The sequence below is a fragment of the Spea bombifrons genome, chromosome 7, assembly GCF_027358695.1.
Source record: "Spea bombifrons isolate aSpeBom1 chromosome 7, aSpeBom1.2.pri, whole genome shotgun sequence".
Taxonomy (NCBI): Eukaryota; Metazoa; Chordata; class Amphibia; order Anura; family Pelobatidae; genus Spea; species Spea bombifrons.
Window position 1 is genome coordinate 7458087 of NC_071093.1, and position 21335 is coordinate 7479421.

Consider the following 21335-nt stretch of genomic DNA (forward strand, 5'->3'; position numbering starts at 1 on the left):
GCCGTAGTAGGAAGTTGTGAGATGCGTTCTGGACTCCATTTCAGGTCCAGGCTGGCCATTTGGCACATTGGGCAAATGCCCGGTGGCCAGTAGGGCCAGTTACTTATCGATACAGTCACTCGAGTGGCAGATCGGGTCAGACTATGTGCAGCCACTGGCTGGATACGAGCAACCGCACGCTGTGAAAGCATAACAACGTAACTTGCGGCTGTATGTATGTCATTCCATGGTACACTGCATATGAGTTTCTGGTACTAGAGATTGTTTACAACCATTAAAGGGGTAGTTTAGTGTCCCTGACACCCCTACTATAGAAGAATGCTTATTAAAGTATTCCGGGTAACCCTAACCCTCTGTGAGTACGAAACACTTAGCTGACATTCTACAAAATCTTCTTTCTTCCTCCATAATCCGGAACTTCTTGCCTCTGATAGGCTCCTTAAGCTGTCAATCAGTAGCAGTAAAGTACTTCCAATTAAATCAATTGCTGATTATGGAACCTTTACATAAATACAGTGCATTTAAAATATAATTCTGCATGCCCTATAGTTATTATATATCCTCCTAGAATATGCAGAACAAAACTTAAATTAATAAAAAATATTAACTCCCGGTGACTATAGATCTTTAGACTGTTGATAGAAGACAGATACCCAGTGTTGAAATAATCTCTTGGTAGGCTGCCACTGCAAACTATATTATATTTATTCGGTTGCATTATGATTTTATCTCTTGAGGACCAAGGGTGACCCATGGCTGAAACTTGCAAAAGGTTACATTTGTGCACTTAAGGAGTTAAAAGGGTTTTCTGCAGAAAATGGTGAGTTTTACTTAAACACACTTACACGTTTTACTTCGACCGGCTGGAGTTTTGCCGAGGGCATTTACGTTAGAAAACAAATGATGCACATAATATTTAATGATTCTCAATAGTAATACATCATCCTGCAAAGTGAATGCAGATTTAAGGCTTCAAGGCTAGTCTAGCATGAAATTGACTTCGTTTTCTATTGGATTCACCTTCTGCTGATAACTTATGGGGGAGCCTGGAAATGATAAGTGTACCGCCTTGCACTTTACAACCTGCTAAATAGGAAATGAGTGGAGAAAAATACTGACGTTGAATCATCTCTGTCCCAGCTCTAGGTCTTGGAGAGTTTTTTTTTGGTCAGGCTGTAGGAATCATGTGCCCACTCCTCCATAGCAAGAACATCAATAACAAATCTATATTGCGTTATCGTTATAGGCCGCAGTATATTTCCGCAAAACGTATACCTTGGGAATGCCAGCTTCTGACCTTCAATTGGCGAAGAAATATTATACCAACAGCCGAACATTTTAAAACCCTCGTGTAAAAGGAAATTCATATATAAAACCAAATTATGAGTCAATGTCCGACGCTCAAATATTCAAACAACAGTATTGGCCTCGCATTTGGTTACTTAGCTTTGTGACACCGATTGTTTCGCTGTACTTTAGAATGTTCAGTATTTATATTTTAATTAGATTTTAATAATCTGTACTATAGCGGAAAGAAAGTTTATATAATGTCTGACTTCTAATTCCACCGTACAGATCGTCAACTCAGGTTTAATACAGAAGTTTATTCCCAGTTTATTTGTTTGACATTTTTCACTTTCTATTTTAGGACTTATTAAGTAGGTGTTTAGTACTTGGAAGATTCCATACGAGCTGACACAACTATGATTCATCAATTTAACTGTATCTTGGTGTCTTTAGTTATACATCACATATCGTTAAAAGTTGTTCTGCTTCATGCTTCATAAAGAACATTAAGATTTAGTTAAAACCTTCTTGTCATATTTTTGAAAATTAAGATTGTTGAGGAATCCACAATTGTGTCTTTTGTCTTTAAATTAGCCTTCCTAATCAAAAAAACATAGCCATTTAAAGGCCAATTTTAAGGATTCCAGACAGGTAATAAAATAGCCATAGTGAGATTTATATTTCATATAACCCTTGGCATTACCATATATTAAAAGCATGTGTCTTAACAATGACTGATAATGTCTTTTTAAAGGCCAACATTTAACGAGAAGTATCATCATAAACTGTCAAAAATGCAAAAGTTCCTCAACATCCTGTTGATTTATTAAAATGTGTGAACTAAAGAAGCCATTGATAATAGTTGCCAAGAGTCAAAGGAAAGATTTGCGAACAATGACTGCAAATAATAGATAAGAAGAATAACCGAGTGGTCAAACCCATTAGATACTGAAAGAGATCAGTTAAATATTCAGTTGCCCCTTCTTCAAACATCTTCTAAAGTCATGTAGTTGTCCTCTTCTACTACATTTCTTCTTCTTTGCCTTCCATATTTTTATCCCCTCTTTCCCTAGTCAAGTCTGAAGGTAGGAAATACACTTCCATTAATTAGATTTTATGTCCATTATATCACACTTGGTTGTAGATAACAAAACTTTTTTTCTCCAGTAATTAAAAAGATTCAGTCTCCTTCTCTGCCATCATCTCACTCTCTGTGCTTGAGTGAGTTTTATGTTGGCTCTTCTTCAAATGAGCCCCTCACCCTTCATACTCAATAGAAAATTATTGTAGCCCTTCAAAATGACCCGAAGAAATATGAGTGAATTAATTTTTTGGAGTGAAGGTCATTCCATATATTGGTTTTAATGTATTGTACAGTTGTGTAGTTATGTAAAGCTACCAACATAACCAATGGCCCACATGGTTGTAATAGGGATCACAGAAGTTCTAGGGTTTGAACCTAATTATCTTCAAGGGAATTCTAACATAGACATACCCTACATTATCATATATTAGCAATTTAAAATAATTAACATCATCAAACCTTTCGGGATTTGAACAAATCCCCACATACATTTTGTGATTGAGAACAATTCCATGACATAGAAACATTGACAATGTATGTCAATGTCGAAATACTCTTCGATTAATGAAGTTGAGTGATCATAAGTCTTTAGGACATATGTTTTCATAATGTAGCTCCATCTACGCCCTACGTGTTCACTCTGTTACATTATATTATTTATAGAGCGCAAGCAGATTCTGTGGAGCTGTTATAATAGAGGAGAGTGAAAACTAACAAAAAAAATCAATAGCGTTAAAATTGGCAATATACAAAATTGACATCAATAACATTAATATGCTTTATGCCATTCTGGTACAGAAGGAGAACAGTGCCTTGCCCTTCGGAGCTTACAATTCGCTTGAGAGCAGAGCTTGGCACCAGGTGACTTAAAAAATGATGTAAAGGTGCTTTCATTTAAAAAATGTAACGATTAAAAAATGTCATTCCTTAGGTAAGCTGAATTATAAAAATAAATCTGATCCGTGTGCTGTAATGTTAAGTGTACGTAATATATGGACTTCATTGTTTTGCCTAGCAGGCAGCCATCAATAAATTGATATTTACTGACTGAAAAAAAATATATTGATTTATACCTTTAGGTAAGGCCAGGGGTGTAGGCAGTGATGTGCCCTGGCCTAGGACAACTAGGACCCCAGGTCACGAGGAGCAGCAGTCTATCTGCTGCTAAACAAGGCTTGCTGCTCGATGGGGCGGTTACATGGGAGATTTCTGGCCCATTTACACTATGAAGGCTGTACCCACTTAGCACAGCCTCTGTTGACTGCATTAATATGACGTCATATCCTGGTGATTTATGTCTTAAAGGCGTGCATTGCTTTCTAATGCAGTCAAGATGGCGGCCTCGGAGAAGGCAATAGGGGAGCTGCCCTGTTTTAAGTAGCAAATATAAATTGCAGGCTATAGGGGCAGTGGGGGGCAACCCTGATCCCTTGCTCTCAGTAAATCCTTCTCTCCTTCCTAGAGGTTCCTACCCTTGATCTTAAATGCAGAAGTCTAAACAGATGGATCCTTCAGTAGAATCACGCGTTAATGGTGGGATTCTCCGATGGGCTGAAAATAAAAAGCCCTGGGTTCCTCTAAAGCAGAAAGTGAAATATGAAGTTGTTCAGTAATGAAAACAGTATTTTCTGCTTATAATCAAAAGTTCTTGCAGAAGCTGTAATTGAAAAGCAAAATCATGCCTTCAGCTTTTCATGAATTAATGCACTGTCTATAATTGGTAAAACTGCAGACGATAATGCAAGAAATGTTATAAAGTCATCACAGAGTAATCACCACGAGGCTTCCTTTGACAGCAATTATGTACTTTTTAAAATTCTGAATTCATTTTCAGAAATCGAGAAAAGCTTCGTATAATTAGCATGACCTATCATTACACTGTTATGGGATACCGGAAATATCACGGGTTCTATACTTATGAAAAAAAATGTTTACAGGTTCACAAACTCTGAAACTTAGAGTGTGTTCTTTTCACAAGATGGACCTATTTACTAAGAAGTCAAGCGGTCAGTCAAGTTAATGGTTAACTTGAATGACTGGACTCCCATGTCCTCACCTGAAACTCACAAACTATTGATGATATATATATGTGTTAAATAATATAGACATTCCAGTATGAGACCCCCAACCATGCCTCACCCCATATGCCATTCCTGTTGGGATGAGGGGGGTTAAAACGACATAAATTATCATCGTGGGGTAGATTTTTAATTGTGCCAACATATAAAAATTATATTTTGGGATTTCAGCGGGTGGTTTGAAGTTTTCAGGGTTGATCATTTAATAAGTGACACAAAAAACTCCCTAAAATAGGAAGCATAAAAAAAATATCCTTAATTTTTTTTAATTATTCTGCATGCAAATCATTGTCGGTTAGCTTCGGCCTTCCACACACAATAGTTACTGTTTCTAATTCTGTTTTATGTGTGTCCAACGCACCAGCTTAATGCCTTCTTCAGGGAGAACTTGAAAATCTAAAGTCTTTTTAACTGTCATGGTGAAATAAACTTTATGGCTTCGGTAGCTGCAACCAAACATATCAATTAATCTTTTATGGCTTTGAAGTGGATAAAACCTCATTTCATGTCACTGTAACCTAACTTTTTACTGCTATTTACTTTTCTATTAAAATGTTTTGAGACCAACTCGAGATGATTTTTATTTATAGCTCGGGAAGTAAATAACAATATTCAGTATATCACAGTAAAGTACTTTAATGGCATTTAATGTGAAATAATGGCAGGTGGGTCTGACTGAGCTTAATAATGATGCTAAATTACCGTTTATCGAGGTTTGTTTCTGTACTGATAGCATTCAAATTTTGTTCTTAACCTAGTTACCATATTGTACCTATATTTTTACTATATTTTTTCTCTGGGAGCTCTTATCCAGGTCATGTATAATATCATTGACTTTACACCAAAACTACTAAGAAACTGCAAGCAGTGTTTGCTTGAGTAACTTTTATGACCAAGTAGATTTTTGGGGATTTTTTTTTCATTAAGGTCAGCATCTACTATAGATTATATGCGATTGAGTTGATGATAACTATATTTACTTTATGAAAGGGAAACAAAGAACATATTTTATAAGTACTTCTCATACCTTTAAGGTGTTACTAAAAGTAACTGTAACCCAGTCTTGATGGTGGAATTATTACATTTAACTATTATACATTACATGGGCATCTGCAGGATTTTTTTCGAGGGGGGTGTCAAAATATCCTCTGCACCTCTCATACTCCAATACCTCCTTTCCACCTCCCCATTATCTACCTTTGTTGGCTCAGGAGAGGGATTTCCTGGGTGGAAGGCAAATGTTGGTTACCCTTTAATAGGAAAAACTATATGATTGTGGTAGTTGCAGCTAACAGACCATCATGTACCTGAGCAACATGAGAACTTTAGTTTGGTGTTAGTTAGTATGTAGTGTCAGCCACCACAACCCCAATCTATAACTACAATTCCCATGATGTTCAGCCAGCAATATGGCTTGGTGAATATGATTGTAAACACAATCAAGAAAAAAATAGTGTTTGTACTGTAGTCTTAGAGTAAGCCCCTGCTTGTTCCAAAGACCAACCTACAGTTACAGCTACTATTCCCATAATAATCAGCTGGAAATGTTGTTCAATATCATGGGAGTTGCAGTCAAGAAAAGTTAATGTAACTTAGTGTAGTGTAGCTTTGCGATGCACAGCAAACATTATGAGGTATTACAAAAAATGAAGGTAGTAAAAAAGGGACATAAAGGCTCGGAACTAAAATAGAATGCAGCTTTTCAGCAGTTGTGGTAACATTTGGCACTCGAAGTGCTGTTAGCACATTTTTCATGATGTTCAGCCAATCAAATTGGTGCCTGAGAATCATTTGATGTTCATTCCACGGCAGCTGCAGTGCCAATCCTTGAAGACAGCAAAGCTAACCTTGGCACTCAAGTTGTTGAGCACTCACTTTCCCATGATGCATAACATATCAGACTTGCTGAGAGTCATGGGAAATGTAGTCTCAACAGCTGAAATACATGTTTAAAATAAACTACTGTGTGTCTGCAGCATGCAAACTGTGTCTCTGCCCAGGCGGGGACCTTGTGCCCGTAAAGGAGCAACTGCCAGAGGGAAGAGGAGGAGATCAGCTAAGGGGGAAAGGAGGATAGCATACCAAACCTCTCTGACAGCAGGGGGTGTACAGAATTAGATAAAAGCTTTTTTGCTGCACTCCCCTGATTATAAGGTGTTTTTCTGCCTTCTATGTCTAGCTAACCTACTGCAGCCTACTATTTCCCCTTCCCTTGCTGCTTCTCCAGTGGGCCCCCATGAATTTCCAGGGAGCCCTCTTGCCACCCCCCTCCGGATACCCATGATTAATTAATAATTATAATAATAACAAAATAAATTCTGGTACAAAAAAGAGCTTCATATGGAACTGACTGAGTGCTCCTGCTGACTTTTATTGCTCTTACTGCATATCCCACAATGTGTTTAATGAGCTACCTAAATGTATGCAGTCAGAAGTATGTTCAGCTTCTCTCACATCTATGATTTAGTTCTGAAGAGCTGTAGAAGTCACACAAATCGATTAGACTGGCTCAAGGTTAGGTTTTTCCATGATTACTGGTACATTGTCAGTTACAAGTAGAATTTTGATGCCGCACAATCAAAAATAATTCAACTTAGAAATTCTTTCTGAAATGAACACTATCTACTATATATCATCACCGGGAAAAACAAAAGCAAATATTTAAGTGCTTTGGGGGCAGAAATAAGTTATGAATTGGAGTTGAAGAATGACACATATGTGTGTTGCCAGAAGATAATCATATGTTGCTGTAAATCTGTTTTGTCGGTGTATTGATGTAAATGGCAGGAGACAGGTAAAAAGAAACATGTAAAAATAAAAAAAAATAAACTATTTTAAATGTCTGGAAATCAATAAATTGTGAATTGACATTGGGGTGATGCATTACCTAAAGTGATTCTGGTACAAAGGCAACTCGGGCTTCCTGGGCATCCCAGGAGATGTCGTTTAAATAGCGCTGATAGTCTACATCGGGGCCGGACTGGTTATTACGAGGCGGCCCTGGTGATTTAAGCCTGCGGTCGCCTGATGACGTAGGTGCAGCTGGACATAGAGTGCTGAATGTTACTTTTTTAAGCTAACATACCAAGTGGCCGAGGCTATCCAGCCGCTGGCCACACACCAGTGTGCCAGATGGCCTGTCCGGACTTGGTCTACATTGGCTGCCCCAACACGCAGTGCCTCGTTATTCTAAGATAAATGTAGGAAGAATACATATCAATATCCACTAAAGCAAAATCATTTATGTCAAAATGTAATTTGGAGTCACATTGTTATTCTGTTAATCCTGGCGCTTGTTAAAATAAGGAGCCCTTTGCAGAAAGTTCAGTTTCTAATGGAGCACTTCTTGTCTGATTCACACATCTCTTCTAAGAGACTATGATTAAAATTTCATGTTCAGTAAAACTGTAATACACTTTGTCCTGCCTGGGACTGCTGGGAACAATTTAAGAGATTAACTTGTATGGCAGCTAATATATTTTATCCTCTGGCATAGATGTTTGAGGGGTTTTTTTTTTGTGTTATTTTACACCAAAACCCATTTAGATAGAAAGGATGAAGAAAAAGAAGACGTAGCTTTTTATTTTTCAAGAAAAATAAGTTCTTTAGCCAGGCATTGGAGACACTGCTGCTTCTCTTATATCGTGTTCTCAAGAGCTTTTCAGATATTAAACCAAGACGTAAATGGCATTAAATAAGTAAACTGTTGAGTATATCTCCTTATTCAGTACAGCTGTTATAGTGCGTTTAGCTATAGTCTGCACATGATATATCGTAATGTAAATGGAAACCTGGATGAACCTATGGCATCGACAATGTATGAATGTTTCTGTTATTGTCAAATGGGTTACTGAACCTGCTAACGGCACGTTTTAACCAATGTAATCTAAACCCAAACATATCTTTAGACCCACATTGAACTCAGTTGAGTGCCAGGTAAGAAGGGGTCCTGCAAAGTTCAATAGATGTACCAAGTGTGTTCCTGCTTTGGTGTTGTTGAATTCCAGAAAGACTTTAAAAGATGCAAATATAAAATCTTGAACACGTTTTGAGTTCTTCCATTTGATTGTTTTTAACAGATGTAAAACCAAGGTTTACTCAGATGGACTTCCCAATACAAGCATTGTCATTGTGTTTCACAACGAAGCTTGGAGCACCCTGTTGCGGACTGTCCACAGCGTTATCAATCGGTCCCCGCACCATCTCTTGGCTGAAATCATTTTGGTTGATGATGCAAGTGAAAGAGGTACAGAATTCCTTATGTCAGTCTTAAAAGAAGAATATTGTTTAAGAATGTTTATACAGTAGTGTCTAGTTGTCGACAACGTAGCACTTGATGACATGATTTATGTCACAAAATTTGTTTTGATGGAGACAGATATGGGTGGCGAGCGAATGAGGGCAGAAAAGCTAAAACCCAAAAAAAACTGAGATGCAAAAATGGCTGGCTAGTGAAAAAGAGTGGGGTAAAAGAAAGGAAAGAGTATAGAAAAAATAACAACCAATAAAGAGAGTATTCCTGCAAAGAAGAAGGCGGAAAAAACTACTGGTGGAATAAAAAGAAAATTGAAAATAAAAAAATGCAATAATAATAATTTTACTCTTGTAAAGCACTTACATCTCTGTTATTTATAAAGTACACACATAGTACTTATAGTTCGCACAAATAATGCCGCTGTATGTAACCACAATCATCGGCCCAAAGCTAAAATAAATGGATTTGTTCAGTTGCAGCCTTTAGAATTCTTAGCAAATTATTTTTACAGTATATATATATTTTTTTTTTCATGTTTCAAATGTATCTGGTGTTTCCTCAGACTTCCTGAGAACGCCATTGGAAAACTATGTTAAGCATCTGGAAGTCCCGGTACAAATTTTACGGATGGAGCAAAGGTCGGGATTGATTCGAGCGCGACTCAGAGGAGCAAAAATTTCAAAGGGCCAGGTGATAACGTTCCTGGATGCTCATTGTGAATGTACAGTCGGGTGGTTGGAGCCTCTGCTGGCACGGATTCATGAGGACAGGTAGGCAATGGACGCTCTATTTTATATTTTTAACGCATTTTTGGAGTGTGCAGAGAGATTTCATGAAACTCAAGTGTTTGGTAATAGTAACAACTCAGCCAAGAACAGGCAACACTACATAACCTGCCGCATGGTGATTCTCTACCCAGGTGAGTCTCACATTTCATCTGGGTTTTGCCATTACAGTCGAGCAATCTCTATCAGTTTATGAGGCACATTCAAGGCATATGAGGCATATTCAAGACATATTTTCTCTGTACGAGGGAACTAACACCAGATATGTGAACGCTGACCTTCATGGGCCTTGTTGGTGAGGTTTGATTACCATCCCTATAGGCAGAGTGACCAAAGAGGTCCACATCTGGACTACCCTTTAACTTTCAATTGACAGCTCCTAGAGGTTTCCAAAAGGGAAAATAATACAAAATGGTTTGAGATCAGCTATTTTGTCATAGTAGTATTTTGTTAAGTAGATAATTATTCCACTTTAATTATATTAACCAACATTTATATAATGTCGTAATAAAAAAAACAGATTTTGTCCTAAAAGTCAATTTTGCAATCTGTGTATTAGTAGACTAATAGGAAACCAAAGTAATATTTATGGGGTCCTTATTAGCCTTTATGGAAGGTAAAGGGTACTTGCTACTATAAGCTGATTTATCTTTTTTGTTCATCTTCCAGAAAAACTGTTGTTTGCCCAATAATTGATGTTATAAGCGATGACACGTTTGAATATATGGCCGGCTCTGACATGACCTATGGTGGATTTAATTGGAAGTTGAACTTTAGATGGTATCCTGTTCCTCAGAGGGAAATGGACAGACGGAAAGGAGACAGAACATTACCAGTGAGGTAAACAGTGAGGATTTTATAGCAAATAAATTAAGTTGTTTGAATCTTGTGCTTACATATTTTGGTTTTGAACCAATGTGATTTATTTGGATTAAAAGTAAGTCCATTTTTATAACATGAAAGCTGAGTTAAGGTGACACAACTTGCACATCAGTTATCATGTTACTGTCAAAGAGTCCAATCCATTCTCCTCCTTCCACCTATACAAAGGCTACCAGAGCCAACCAGCTTACACTAAAGAAGGCTGGTGAGATAACGAGGAGGAATAATCATTCTGTGAAGAAGATGGCTGCCCCATGTATGCATGCCATGCATATATTATATATATATATATATATATATATTATTTTTTTGACGTGAATGCACCATTACATATGTTTATTTTGTGTACAGAACTATACCATATCTAGGAACAAGGGAGTTAGCTAAAGCTACAGATGTCAATGAGCTTCACAATCTCCCCATTTTCCTTTTACTGGAAAACCTCAAACCTTAGTTCATTGTAAGCCTTTTCTTATGTTCCAAAAGGATATCTCAGATGTCTACTTTCCCCATACACCTTCTTCTCCTTGGCTACCAAGGGCAACCTCTCTGCTATTCAATATCTATTTTGTTGGGCTTGTTGCAAGGCTCGGAAACATTCTTATATCTTAATAAAAGTGACGCATTCTGGAATCTAAGAATGTTTACAGTCTAACATTGAACCTGCAGTGAAAGAAAATGTCAACAGATAGTAATTCTCTCCTAATCCCGGATTATCCTGATGAGATGATTAATTAGTGCAAGGTATTTTGGTTCGGCTGTGAAAAATGTACGTAGCATAACAATACAACAAAGAGACCGAAGACAAACTGTATTATTCAAGAAATACATTTTCTTTATTGTCAAGATGATAAGGATTTTAATCTAAAATAGAAGTTCAGATATGTAGAGCACAGAATATATTAACATGGCATAAATTCTCGGATGAAACAAATCTATTTTACAAACAGATATTGAAATAGTTACCAAAACCATCTCACTCTGCACAGCACGGTGATATTTGGCTCATTTCTCTTTGAACGGTATATGGGGTTTTTAGGTTGGTTGCAATTAATTAAGTTCAAATAAAACTTAAACTTTATGATATGTGACAACCACAATCGGAATTTTTGCTCTTTTTAGAGAATCACATTAAGAACACACAAGAAACTCTACATGCTTGGAATTTATATGTCCCTGGTTCTCAAAGAGATATCAGAAAGACGTCACCCAAGCAAATGTATCACCTCAACTGTGTGTTCTGTGGATGAATTAGGATGTATCTCCTCAACTGTATGTTCTGTGGATGAATTAGGATGTATCTCCTCAACTGTATGTTCTGTGGATGAATTAGGGTGTATCTCCTCAACTGTATGTTCTGTGGATGAATTAGGATGTATCTCCTCAACTGTATGTTCTGTGGATGAATTAGGATGTATCTCCTCAACTGTATGTTCTGTGGATGAATTAGGGTGTATCTCCTCAACTGTATGTTCTGTGGATGAATTAGGATGTATCTCCTCAACTGTATGGTCTGTGGATGAATTAAGATTATTTTGGTTACTAAAGGACATTTAAGGACAAGATTTAGTTCTGTACAAAACAGAAGGTGTTAGAAATCCCTTAACTATATTGATTAGAGATGGTAGCACAATTAGATCGCTAAAAGAAAAAAAAGAAACATTCTTTCTATGAAACCAAAACAGCTGCATTGCGTGATTAAAATGACATGAATGTAGAATTTAAAATCATTTCTGTTTGCTCGGTTTTGATGCAGAATTTTTGTATTGTCATTGGCTTATTGTTATTTATCCGGGCGTTTGGCCCAAACACTTCTCTTTCAATTGCTGCGGCAGAGGATCACTGTTACCATTGTCTGCCAATAAAATTCTCATTGTCTCTGAAAATGTGTCACATTCCAGCTTCAACTACAATGAGCTGGAGTGTGCAATGCAGTGGAACGGTAGCGCCAGAGAAATGTTTTTTTTTCCCCCGGAATGTACGGCAAACTGTAGATCGGCAGCGCCCTCTGGTGTGAACGACGTGAATTGATTTTTTAAACTTTTCATATGTATTTTTATTTTCGTTATTTAAAAAAAAATCCTAGACATGACAAATTGTAATTACATTTCTGCTAGGATTACATTTGTGTTGTATTTTACCTCGAATAAGTCATAAATTATGATAATGTATATTAAAAATCTAAGAAAGCAAAAATACCTTCCAATATTGAAAATATCCTATAGAGGACTCCTTACAGGGACCCAAAGGCTCCACGCAAATAAATACATTGTGGAAAATATTTTTTATATATTCATAATAATATAGTATTTTGACAACCAAATGTTTCAGCATTTTTTTAAGTAAAAAAAACACCAGGTATGAAATACCTTTCTACGCAAAAACACATGTACTGTATTCTAAAATAATAATGAAAAATTGTGAAATTTTCCATGCCTTTCCAGGACACCTACAATGGCCGGAGGACTGTTTTCAATTGACAAGGATTACTTTGAAGAACTAGGAACCTATGATTCGGGAATGGATATATGGGGAGGAGAAAATCTTGAAATGTCATTTAGGGTAAATATTAACACGTTCATTTTGAAAATGATGGGCGTTTTCCTATTTTTCCTACTCTGTGGATTTTAACACTTTGGTAAATAAATACAGCATCTGAAACATACAGTATATGACCAAAGGTACGTGGACACCTCTCAAAGTTATTGAATTTAGGTGTTTCAGCCATACTTATTGCTAACAGGTGTATAAAGTCAAGCACATAGGTGTTCTCGGTAGTGTTTCTCTCTTTGGAGTAATCTAGGGGGAAATGGTTCTGTTATATGCCTGACTGATATGTGTATGACTGACAGCGAATATCAACTTTAGACTCATTCACAATCCCTCCCAGAGTTTACCGTATTTATCGGCGTATAACACGCACTTTTTTAACTAAAATTTGAAGCTGAAATCCTACCTGCGTGTTATACGCCGATAAATCCTAGACCCAGTGGCGGAACTACCGGGGTCGCAACTGCGACCGGGCCCTGGAGTTCTGCCAGTCAGGGGGGGCCCAAGGGGTGCCGAGCGGTTGCTGAAGACGACCGCTCGGCAACTCTCGGGCCCCCCTGACTGACAGAAATCCAGGACTCCTCTGCTGGCGGCCGCCGCCGCCAGCCTCAGCCGCCTGCCTCAGCCGCCGCCGCCCGCCGCCTGCCTCAGCCTCCGCCGCCTGCCTCAGCCTCCGCCGCCTGCCGCCTGTCGCCTGTTGCCTGCCTCAGCCTCCGCCTGCCGCCGCCTGCCGCCTGCCGCCGCCGCCTGCCTCAGCGCTTCAACTCTTGTGTTGGAAGCGTGAGGCGTTTGTCTCGGGTGCCGGCGCTCAGCAGTGAAGCGCCGGCACCCGAGACAAACGCCTCACGCTTCCAACACAGGAGTTGAAGGTAAGTGACCGGGATGGGGTTAGGGAGAGACAGGGGAGATCCTGAGAAGGGGGGTTAGGGTGTGTGTGTCTGAGTGTGTGTGTGTCTTACTGTGTGTGTCTTACTGTGTGTGTGTGGTTTCCCAGATAGCAGTGATTCTGATGAAGTTTTTTTTGTTCAGTTTTTTTGTTCAAAAATGGGGGTGCGTGTTATACACCAGTGCGTGTTATACGCCGATAAATACGGTAATTTGATTGTGTGCGATACAATAAGGGGCATCTCTACTTGATCCCTCTGTTCACTTAATCAGCTGATATCCAGACATCAGATAATTGCAGGGGAATCCTTTGTGTATCCTTCAGCTATTTCACTAAGTTTCATTTATGTCCCTGAACTCTACTTTTACACCATTTACTAGAATGAAGATATCCTTTGCACTCAGGTTTATCAGAAGATCTTTCAGAAAGTGATTATAGAACATAAAACCGAAAAATCCTCTATAGAATAAATCAGTTGTTGAAGTAAATCTTTCAACATTTATTCAATAAAAAAAATGATACGTTATATTCTAACCTGATTCTTTAATTCGATTAATCGAATGGAATATCATGGCAACGTGGTGGATTTCCTGTTCTTATTGCTTGTCGGAGTGCGACAACATTGCCTGCCAAACACAAGGTTTTAGCAAGTGAGTGAGTCAATGCTGGTTGTCACTTTAGAACTTGGTCTACCTATTATTTTAGCTTAGAATATGAATACTGAACTGAAAACTAATCCCATACATAAGCTAAGATCGTATGAATGCTGGGTCTAGAGTCTGTCTGCGTTTTAAGATCCCATCTAGAAACACAACTACATTGTGGTCAAAATCCAATATTAATTTAAATGCAATGCACGCAAATACCGTTTATTTACCTTTCATCAACAAAAATGCAAAGAGAACACATTAGGTTAATTAGATGTTTGTTGTGAGTTGTGTTTTAATCCAGACTGACGTCTAGAAGATTCAATATTAGTATGATTAGCATTTTTTGTAAACAGATTACAGACCTTACTACGTTGCATTAAGCGACTCTATGCAGATATTAACAAGTTAACATAAACACAAACTGAAAGTTCTGCACCAATTTACTTTAATTATAGCATAAATAAACAGTGAATAAATAATATATAAAGAAAAGTAAATCACCGATGGGGATGTATGCAGGTAATAATATGTAAATAAAAAACAATTTATTTCTAATTGTTAAATTGGAACCAGTGGCGTACTTGGGGGGGGGGGGCACCACCCTGGCTGGCACACATCAGTGGGATGCCACACTGGTACCTTCTCAGCCGCCCGCTTGCATGTCTCTTACTCTTTTCCCGCAGCTCTGCTTCTTCTCTTGCCTTTTTTGTTCCTCTGTTCTGTCTTCTGTCTTTTTCCGCTTCTCTCCATGTCTTCTTTCTTCGCCTGCTTCTACGTTAACCAGGCCTCCCGGAGCACTTCTGCAAAAGGCAAGAGAAGAAGCAGAGGTGCAGGAAAGGAGACAGGGACACGGAAGTGGTCAGCACAGAGAAGGTTAGGAGACACTGAGAGGGAGAGTGTGAGAGGGTGGGTGAGAGTGTGAGGGAGCGTGAGTAAGAGAGAGCATGAGTAAGAGTGAGTGAGAGTGTGGGTGTTTTTACATTTTAAAGTAGGGGGGAAATATAGGTGCCACTGGTGCCAATTGGGGTCAGTTGCAGCTCCAGGGTGAGTTCTGGTGTATGATCCCTAGAAGACTAGAATTAGACATCTCAGCTATGGCGAGGAGATAGCAGTAAATTAATGTAGGTGGGATGCACTAATATGTTACTCCAAAACACCATGGCTGTTTCTAAACAGAAGTCCGCAGAAGGTTCTTTAATGCCTGTGGGTTACTGTTCTTTATTTGATCCTTTAAATGTAATTCTTCCTTACAGAAATCAGTGAGCTCTGGACACTATGGTAATCAAGATCTCCAGAATCATAGCTTAAGGGGTGCATATTTAACCGTATCTACCATTTGTTGAGGACCCACATATATTTTACATGTTGCCGACCAGAACATGTGCTGCCCTGGAGCATTAGACTTGTCCTTAATTTGTAAAATTAACTTAACATCATTTTTTTTATTTTAGATTTGGCAATGCGGTGGATCTTTAGAAATCGTAACATGTTCCCATGTTGGACATGTCTTTCGGAAAGCAACACCTTATACATTCCCAGGAGGAACAGGTCACGTGATCAACAAAAATAACAGACGACTAGCCGAAGTGTGGATGGATGATTTTAAGGACTTTTTCTATATCATATCTCCAGGTAACAGACATGAGTGTATAATTAATCAAGCGGTATTCTTTATTGATAAAATACTATTTTTGGAAATATTATGGAGAATTTGGAGAAACAATTATTTTTTTGGGGGGGGGTTTGCATAATTTTCCTACTCCCACACTGCCTCTCATTTTTTGGGTAGCCTCTGTCCCTCCACACCTCTCGCCATACACTCCAACACAGGTGTCCGGACTTTAGTAGGGTACCCGCCATACCATTTTTGATTCCTTAAAGTCTAATCACATTTTCTGTATTTAGTGGCTATTAATGATGAGAGTCGTGAACTTTAGATGCTTCTCAATGGTCACCTCTCTATACCGATACTGTTGGCATTAAGCAGTTTGATTATTATGAGTTATAAGTCTTAAAGCAGAGACTAAATAATTATCAGATGAACCGGTGCCTTCTCCTGGTTCCCACGTAACGTATGTTTATAAGTAATGTTTTTATCGAGTTAAACTGAGTTACAGCTGTATCAAGTGATAAAATAATAGTACGCACCTCTCATGCTAGTTAATAAAACAGAATAATTGGCAGATCTTTGAGAGAATTACAGAGGTTTATTTTTTGTTTATTGATCACTTTTCCCCCCCACTACCGCTAAGTGTGTATTGATTAATGCCAGAAGGTGTGCACACCAAATGTTGATTTGCAATCAATATAAATTAAATCTCCACTATCCAGAGTAATTGCTTCTGTGTTCAAAGTGAAAATTAGCTTTGTCGTTGGTCAGAGAAAAAACTGAGTCATTCCGTATATAAACTCTAAACGAAATGGCAGAAGGTACCGAATTCCTGATTATTATATCAGTGTACTAATATATGATAGATCTGGTGTTTTCATATTAAATTTTCTTTAGGAAAAAAAATGTATAACTTTTATTCAAACATCATATCCGGTAATTGCGTTTTTTGTCACATGGCAATTCAGCATTTGCATAAAAATTTGCATGATATATAAAAATCAAAGTTTTCCTAATATATAATATGAACATTAATATGTTATGCACTTAGATGTATGGCAGAAGTACTTTTATTCTAGTTAAGTTCGGAAAAAAAGTTAAAATAAAATGTGTCTAGCATTTATAGAATAAATAGATCAAAAAAGACCATCATGTGTCTCATGGTTTACTGTTGTTAACCAAAAGACAACGAGATAAGATGTTGCGTGTTTGCATAGTTGGATTAAACTAAGAGTCTAAGACATGTACGTCAACAAAAATACATCTGCCAAAAAAATAAATCTGCGACTAATCTTTTACTTGGGTTTGTTTTCTCTTGGTTTCTCTTACACTGAAGATACGTTTGTAACAAGCTTTATATTCTTCTCATTGTGGAGAAATAGCTCCCCCTACTGGTTTCCATGAATAAATACACGGATAAAATGCTTATCTAAAAGAATGGGATTTTAGTAAAATATCGTTTTCAAAAAGATCATTTTTTTTGGATATAGTTTTTTTTTTTTCTGGATTTCCTCTAATGCAACTTAGGGACCTGGATAGAATGATGCTTTTTGGGGGGGTTAGGTGATTATCAATAACATGGTAAATCACGATGAAGATAGCAGAGAACGCACCACACTGTATTCTAGTACGTAATTCCGCTTTGTTAGTAACGGTTAATTGTCTCGTGCATGTAATCCAAATAAATGAATGGAGAAAGAAGAGCATTAAGAAATCAATACTGTAATGATATGTTTCAATGCTTTAATAGTTTCTATGGCAAATAATATAGATTATTCAAAGGTTACATAAGCGGAAGACAGCTAAGACTTTTATTATTTTGTACTAAAGTGTAATTGATGATATGCGCTCAGTGAATCTCCTCGAACATGTCTAATCACAGGCTGAAACTTGCATAACGAAACCATTTAATCATCGGGGAGAAGCCTAAATTAACATCTAAGGGGGGCGTGCAAAGAGGCTTTTCCCTCATTAGCTAGAGAGGTATGAAGCATGATGGCCCATCATCTTTTTGATACATGTGCGGTAATAGTACATAGTTATTTAAGATATATCCTACGGGGCTGCATTATAATCCTTGTTGCCCCGTTGATGGTATTTTTTATATGTGCTGTTCTACCCCTGCTGAAGTTAGAATAAGAAACAGTCAAGGCCGCCATCAGAAATCTTGGGGGCCAGTACAGGTTTAATGCCTTTGCCCCATGCCCCTCCCATCATCCCGCCCCATGTCCATCCCATTGTTCCACCCGTTGCTCCAATCATCACTCAATCCTAAAATCCTCCCAAAAGCAAACCTTATTAGAACAGGGGCAAGCCTAGGGTAAGTGGTGCCTGGATGCAACATTTCTTCAGGGCCCCCTATAACTAACATACATACATGCTAACACACAAACTCGCTCTAACACCCCTGACACCCCAACACCATGCACTGAAACACAAACTTACGATCATATACTAATAACCACCCAAGGTGCCTGGTTGGGTCCCTTACACCAGTTCCGGGTGTACCCCCTTATGGTGACCCGGGAAACAGCATTTCTAGCACTCTTTCACACCCCTCAACATTTCTAGTGCCCAAATCATAAGCGGCAAATCAGGTGAGTGTGTAGCTCCATCAGCAAGTGGCCCAACGGCATTTGTATGGTGTGTCAGACGGCCAGTCCGGGCCTGCCTGTATTGAGGTGTGCGGCAAAAGGGGGGGAGGATCAAGGCTGAAGATGGAGAGAACAGGCGCCAGGATTGGGTGAGGTTAGAGCCCCTCTGCCACCTTACCCTCGCCATGGTGAAGTGGCCACATGGGAGCTGCATTGACTAGCTAAAAGCTCTCTGGGCTAGTCAGGGAAGAGCAGAGTGTATCTCGAACTACCACATGATCCCCACTGCACACATAAGCATTAATCTGGACTGTCCAACAGAAACTGGGACCCTTGGAAGGTATGCTGCTGGAAGACCTAACCCTTTCAAAAGTAATTCTCAAATCTTTTAAAACATTGTATCATTCCTAATGTGACAGAAGGCCAGGCACTGATACATTGTTACCATGTAGTTATTTTGGATTAAACCTTCAGATAAAAGAATAAAAAAGAGAACAACGGTTTGCTTGACATGTTAGAACAATTAATGACTTCTTCAGTACCTTTAAAGGGTCCATCTATATACTCAAGAGGCAATAGATAATTTGTTTGGCCAAACATCTTACATATTTAGAACTTAATCGATATGGAGGCACTGACTAAGCTTGATAGGAGTTCATCGTCGGAAGGAAAATCATTGGGTGACCACGCCAGCCAAGTACGGGTATAGCTGGACAGAATCGATTTCACATTGATTTGCAGGACAACGTTCCCTATTTAGCAGCTTTACCTCCTGCTGAGTTTTAATTTTATCTGTGAAAAGTTGCCAACAAACTAATTTAGTTGCGAAGAGTTTTGCTTATTGGACGTCTGAGGCTAAAAGTAATTTCCGTTCAGTCTTGTCGATGGTTTGGTATAACTATAAATGTTGGTGAGAAAATTAAATTTTAATTAACTGACAAAAATAATGGTACTGTAGGAACAAAAAAAAGTTCTTGAACTTGTAATTACAAAAATAATGTTTGTTATTTTTTTTCAAGCTGCCAATAGCTTACAGAAAAAAAAAATAAAACTTTAATGAGGACATTCGAGGAAGCCTCACCCGTTAAAGGAGTTCATAAACATGAGTGATCAAAATAAAACCAAATTTATTAAAGTGATAATAAAGCGTACGTTGCAATGATACAAACAATTGAATTTTGTCTGACTTACATCGCATGTGATCTCTAATTGAGTGGGCTATTAAAGTTTCTTATTCCCCATTGCATTTTGCCTGGGCAAGGAGTTCATCCTGATTCTGAGTGTTCTTAATCCTGATTCTTGACTGTTCCTTGACTTCGAGTCTTGCTTTATCTATGATACCGCGCATTGGCTTTGATTATTGGTAACCCGTACCCTGACTACAATTATCCGTACTCCTTTTGCACTTCTGGTTGACTGACTGAGTTACTGTTGCTGACCCTGCTTTGGCTTTGATCTGGTCCAGGGTTCCTCTTCTGCAAGGAGGGTCCAGTCTTTCACATAACGTACGGTTAAACATTTTTAGGAAATAGAATATATGGGAATGTTTAAAAAAAAAATTAAATGGAAAATATAAACTTTATCAACTAATGAAGATTTGAATATCCAAATTTAAGAGCATCAAGTAAATTTAGATTGCCATGATTCTACAGTGAAAAGAAACACCCATGTTCTGTACATAGATCTAAAACAGGGGCGTCCAACCTGTGGCCCTCCAGCTGCTGCAGGACTACATCTCCCATAATGCTCTTTGAGCTAAGGGGCTGGCTGAGGAGGATGGGAGATGTAGTCATGCAGCAGCTGGAGGGCCGCAGGTTGGATGCCCCTGATCTAAAATATGCATTGTGGAGTTTGAATTCTAACCTTAACAGCTTTTATTGCCTATGCTGAGGGGGACAGTTAAAAAATAAATGTTTCATTCACACACTCAAAATCTTCATATGAGAATGACGGGACATAATTATACAAAAGTTCATAAAAGATTTTTATTAAGGGAAGTACCAGCGGTTCTTTTGAACACATGGGGCTGGATTAAATTGACTATGTATATTTGTTTAAAACTCTAATGGATCTCTTAAAGGTTTATAGGCGCATTTTTAACTTAAAAACAATAATATGAATGTCATGGGCAATAGTATCCAGCCAAGTGCTTCCAGCTACGGAACTAGCCTTATTAGAACAATCAGCAGTTGTGTTTTGTTAATTTGCTTTTCTTCAATCACATGGATTCCTGTATGGTTGTACCCGCTGCCTTACACAGTGTGCTAAAGCTGAAACAGCATTCAATAGGTACACAAATAAACTATGGCGCCTTGGAAAGTGATTAAATCCTCCATCGCACAACATGGAGGAAGCTATTAAAAGAGGCAAAAACAAAACCAGAGACGAATAACATAAACAAGAGACTATAAATAGTACAGCCGACAATGTGACTCCTAATCCTGAGAAAAACAACAAACAACTTCATGTGAAAGAGTCTTTGGACATTAGAGATGTTGTTTGGTGGGCCAACCATTCATAGAATAAGATGGCGGATAAAATGAATGGTTGGGGAGGTTCATCGTAACAGGAATCTTCCATTGTCAACATGTGTCAATAGATGAGATATGGACATACGTGGCAACGTCCCAGGGTAGGGCACCTGAAGCTCTCCTTCTTCTGGGGCAGTGGCTTTT

At 38.3% G+C, this 21335-nt stretch overlaps 1 protein-coding gene across 2 annotated transcripts in view; it reads left to right on the top strand.

The window, feature by feature from the left end:
* The window catches only part of GALNT13 (polypeptide N-acetylgalactosaminyltransferase 13), a 66420-nt gene that overhangs the window by 27042 nt on the left and 18043 nt on the right, over positions 1-21335 (top strand). For both annotated transcript variants that reach the window (XM_053471148.1, XM_053471149.1), the window contains exons 3-7: positions 8529-8695; positions 9267-9474; positions 10159-10329; positions 12816-12933; positions 15909-16089. In XM_053471148.1, coding sequence (XP_053327123.1) covers positions 8529-8695; positions 9267-9474; positions 10159-10329; positions 12816-12933; positions 15909-16089 — 845 coding nt within the window. The remainder of the gene's footprint in view (positions 1-8528; positions 8696-9266; positions 9475-10158; positions 10330-12815; positions 12934-15908; positions 16090-21335) is intronic.